General features: G+C 32.7%; 1 protein-coding gene across 1 annotated transcript in view; it reads left to right on the forward strand.

The window, feature by feature from the left end:
- Positions 1-4,424, forward strand: part of LOC107696211 (AP-1 complex subunit mu-1) — a 28,348-nt gene extending 23,924 nt beyond the window's left edge. Inside the window, exons 12-13 of the mRNA XM_016496464.1 lie at positions 1,619-1,694; positions 2,835-4,424. Coding sequence (XP_016351950.1) covers positions 1,619-1,694; positions 2,835-2,857 — 99 coding nt within the window. The 3' untranslated portion in view covers positions 2,858-4,424. The remainder of the gene's footprint in view (positions 1-1,618; positions 1,695-2,834) is intronic.
- Positions 4,425-4,924: the final 500 nt, after the last annotated feature.

The raw sequence follows: 4,924 nt of genomic DNA on the forward strand, positions 1-4,924 counted from the left end.
CCGGGTCACCGGCTCGGCTCCTCAGCGAAAACCTGAATATGCGCTGCATCTGCTGCCTACTTATACTCACGATGTGCTGTGATCAGCGGCAGCTGGATGCAATAATCGCATGCCAATGTGCATTGGCTTGTTTAGTTTACACTCGAAGTGGATTGGTCTCTCTAAGCGAGATCCCAATTCCCAATTCGTCGGTCATTCGATGTGACGTCTCTGTTCCCTCCTTCAGGGAACGAGGGTTACCATACGTAACCGAGACGTTATCAATTACAACAATTATAATTACACACATTTTTTGGATAAGTATTATTATATACGTGTGTGTATTTATGAATATATTTACATATATTTGGTAATATTTTAGTTATAAAAAAATCTATTAAAATGCATTATTATAATCTGTATTATAATCTTGATTATGCGTTTGCGCTGAAATAATTTTTTCTAACAATTATAATTACACAAATTTTTGGGATAAGTATTATTATATACGTGTGTGTATTTATGAATATATTTACATATATTTGGTAATATTTTAGTTATAAAAAAATCTATTAAAATGCATTATTATAATCTGTATTATAATCTTGATTATGCGTTTGCTCTGAAATAATTTTTTCTAATCACAGGAACCAAACAACCCCCCCCAGTGGTTTAGTTATTAAAATAATTTATTTAAAAATAAATTTTTATAATCTTGATTAGTTATATATTTTTTTCCAATCAGAGAAAACCGCAATTTTCGGCAGTTCTTTTAGTTGTTAAAAAATTAATTAAAAAATAATTTATTACAATTTGTATTATAATCTTTTGATCTTGATTATGTATTTGCGCTGAAATAATTTTTTTCCCCAATCACAGAAACCATCATTTCTACCCAACAGTCATGTTGTTTAATATAGAAGCAAAATACACTAAAACACGGGGAACTGAGCCGATTAGAAACCAACATAAAACTCTGAACTGGCGAACCCGTATTGTAACATGGGCAAAAACAGCACTTTTAACCTCTAATTCTGAGTATCCGGTTTATCTGTGGCCTCTTACAAAACGCTTTCAGCATGTTTGGAGCAGTTGTGCAAAAGCTTGTGTAGTGATGCAAGGCCCGTATGAACACAACGAGTGACGCAATAGCGTTCGGCACTGAAAGGTGCCATTTCCCCAATCTCACTTCTTCATGTGCTTCCGCCCGCGGTGTCAAACTATGCCACTTTCCCAGGCTGCTCTGCCCGTGCGCTCAGATTTACCCTCGGATGCCCATGTGGACCTGACATGAAGCTAACGCTAAATGATGTGTAGATATCACAAGCCTGGGATGCTTTTGCCATTGCTTGATATTCCTCAAACATTCTTGGTTGGGTTTGTTCAAAGCCTCTTTTTTTTTGCATACAAAATTTCAATTTTTGTTCTTTCTTTATCTTTTTAGCCATCTTTGCACTGTAAATATGCATTGTGCATTGGAAAGTATAATTTACTCAAAGGCTAAACAAAATATTGCTTTGCATTCTTTGAATGGGTTGTTATTTATTTCCATTGTGTTGTAGGCCTTTCACAGGTTTGGATAAATGAATTCACCCACAATGCATTGCATGTATGACAGTGACGGTGTGTGTTCTGACAGGTGCGTTACCTGAAGATCATTGAGAAGAGCGGCTATCAGGCCCTGCCATGGGTGCGATACATCACCCAGAACGGAGGTAAAACACTCTCTCATCCTCTCTTCTCTCTTTCTCTATTTTTGTCATTGTTTTTCACAGCGTTGCTTAATTGTTGCCAAATACCTGCAATGCAGTGCAGATATAAGAAGAAACGTCTAGCTTCGCAGTCTCTCTCATTCGGATGCACGTCTTGCCACATTATTTCTCTCTTATAACCTCATTATTTCTCACTAATAACCTAACTGAAGCAGCACATGCCCTTGATACGAATTCTAAAAGTGACGTATGTTTAACTGTCAACTTGAGCTTTGAATCTGTGGCGGAAGGAAGTAGTACAGCACAAAAGAGGGTTGTTTCATATTTAATTACACACACGTTCCGTCGAATATACATTCTTTTTTCTTTTTTTTTTTATTGGTGTTTTTTTACATCTAGATATTTTTTTCACTTCAGTCTATCAATCAGTCAATCTATATTTCAATCTTTAATAATTTTTTGCTCTGAAAGGTTTTTGTCTGTAGCTAATTAAATATTAAAAATAATAAATTACAAAATAAAAAATTAAAATAGTTAAAATTATGAAGGCATGTTTTAATTTTTTAATCTAAATAAACACAATAAAGACCGTCATTTATATAAAGAAATATTTGTGTTTTTGTGCTATGTTTACAGAAATGTTGTTGAATATATTTATAGTGCATGTATTTTTGACATTAATTTTTTTTTTAAGTGGTTTCATTCAAATGGACAGTTTGAAGTGGTTCACAGAAGTGAAATGAACAGCTGTTTAAATCAGAAACACTATTAAACCCTCTTTGTCTTGATGCTCTCTAGTCTAATGACATGAAATTAAAAGCCATGTACCAAGTGCTCATATTGCTAAATTGTTGCTAAATTTTCTACACTCGTGTAAACTCCGGTTAGCTGTCTTCCTCTAAGAGTGCTGCGTGTTTTATCACGACTGCATCCAGCATCTGTTTTATACCCATCATTTATGTTCATTTTGTGAATTTATGTCTCAATGTTATTGACTGATGGAGTTTTTGATTGTGTTTTGATGGGTGGAGAGAGAAAGTTCAGCTGTCACAATTAACTTTCCCCCCGTATTTCCATTTTTTCCTGTTTCCTGTCGTTCTGTGCATTTAATTAAGCCTCACTCATTTCCTTCTTTCTTTGCAGACTATCAGCTGCGGACTCAATAAATGTGAAGAATTAGCCTAGAGGATCATGGGTCAAGGAAGCGTCTCTGTCTGGCTCTCTTTGTGCTGTATGTAGAGGCTTCACACTCATCTGCAGTATTCACAACACACTAGTGCTTCCAATCATTTCAAACAAATACACGTCAGATCTTAAGACTTATGGATTGGAATTGAATCTTTCACACCGTGTTATTTAGATTTTGTCCAGATCTTCCTATTTTGAATCTTACGAAACTCTCCAGAACATGTGAATCATATAAATCTTTACTTGGAAGAATCATATGAATCTTTACTTGTTATTAGAATCATATAAATCTTTACTTAGAAGAATCATATGAATCTTTACTTAGAAGAATCATATTAATCTTTACTTGTTATTAGAATTATATGAATCTTTACTTAGAAGAATCATACAAGTCTTTACTTAGAAGAATCATATGAATCTTTACTTATTAGAATCATATGAATCTTTACTTGGAAGAATCATATGAATCTTTACTTATTAGAATCATATGAATCTTTACTTAGAAGAATCATATGAATCTTTACTTTTGAATCATTAAGATTCTTATATTGTCATAACGAATCACATTCCCTTCAAATTCTCATTGATTCTTTTGATTTTGTGTTGAAATATGAGCCTGAGGTCCTTGAGAGGATTTGAAAGATTCATACATGCATACTTGCTTATTCACTTGAACTGAATCATTTCTTGGCCATTCCACAAGCTTTAATTCGCATACTGCAGATGTGTGTGTGTGTGTTTGACAGTAAACAGGAATCATGTTCCTTTACGTTTCATGAAAGCGCAGCGCAGTCCTTATCCAATGGTACCACGTCACATCTCAACGGAGGAAGTGTTCATACATGTCACGTTTCAGATGTTTTCATACTGTAAACACTTCATGTTTAGAATGGAGAGCCGTTCGTTTGCAGTTATTTATCAGATTAATTCAACAACAGTCGTAAGGTCACAGCGATAGTGTGTTGTATATTACAGTGTTTGTTTGTTACGTTAATTCAAAAGTCAAAAAAGGTCAGATGAATCGACTCTTATTGAAGCGTTTGTATTTCTAGGTCATCATTTCGTTCAGGATTTCATGTCAGGGACATCCTCAGATATTGTTTTATTAATATTCAGTCTTTTTTTGACGTCATTTCCTGCACACTGACTCTTTGGTTTTTTTTTATTTTAGAGTTTATTTATAGTATGTTGTAATTCAGTGTTCACAGTACCTCATGAGTTTACTACACTGCTAAAATGCAAAATTACACTCGATTTAAACTGTTCAACACACAACTGAAATCTAAAGTCAACCGTGGTGCCATTTTCAAAATAGGAGATGAAATAGAAAATGTTTGTTTGTTTTTTGTATTAATTTGTCGATTTGTCTCATTTCATTTGCCTTCAAATGATAGAATGTAAAGGTTACCGTGTTTACTATGGTACAGCATGCAGTGGAGCTGAAATGTGACAATTGCATTTCTCTTGAAATGTTCCTGTATCTCACTTAAATAATTGACCTCTCTGTACACGTCAGACATCAATAAAGTACCTGTTTAGAAAATACCTTTTCTGATCCATCTCATAATTACTATTTGAAAATGGCCAAATATTTATTTATTTGGCATAATATGTAATATACATACTTCAATCAGGTTTGAAATTTGCAGTTTATTATATATATTATACACACTTGTATAAAGATTTTTTTATATGTATGTATAGATTAATTGTATTTTTATATTTTGTAGATTAAAATTTGAATTTGTGTGTGTGTATATGTGTGTATATATATATAAATAAACTAATAATACATAATATGCATTTTTATACATGCACACATATAGTATACATTTTATAAATTACGTACATACAGTAAATTTTATAAAGGATCTATTTAGAAAATAGCAGTTTATTGAATCAATTAATGAATTAAAGAATGACTATTCTGGCCAAGAATTATATATATATATATATATATATATATATATATGCATTCTTTCTTAATAATATATAATATACATGCATGTATACTTTTAATAAATACCACACAAGACTAGCATAAC

Source organism: Sinocyclocheilus anshuiensis, unplaced genomic scaffold (assembly GCF_001515605.1).
Source record: "Sinocyclocheilus anshuiensis isolate Anshui unplaced genomic scaffold, SAMN03320099.WGS_v1.1 scaffold217, whole genome shotgun sequence".
Lineage (NCBI taxonomy): Eukaryota > Metazoa > Chordata > Actinopteri > Cypriniformes > Cyprinidae > Sinocyclocheilus > Sinocyclocheilus anshuiensis.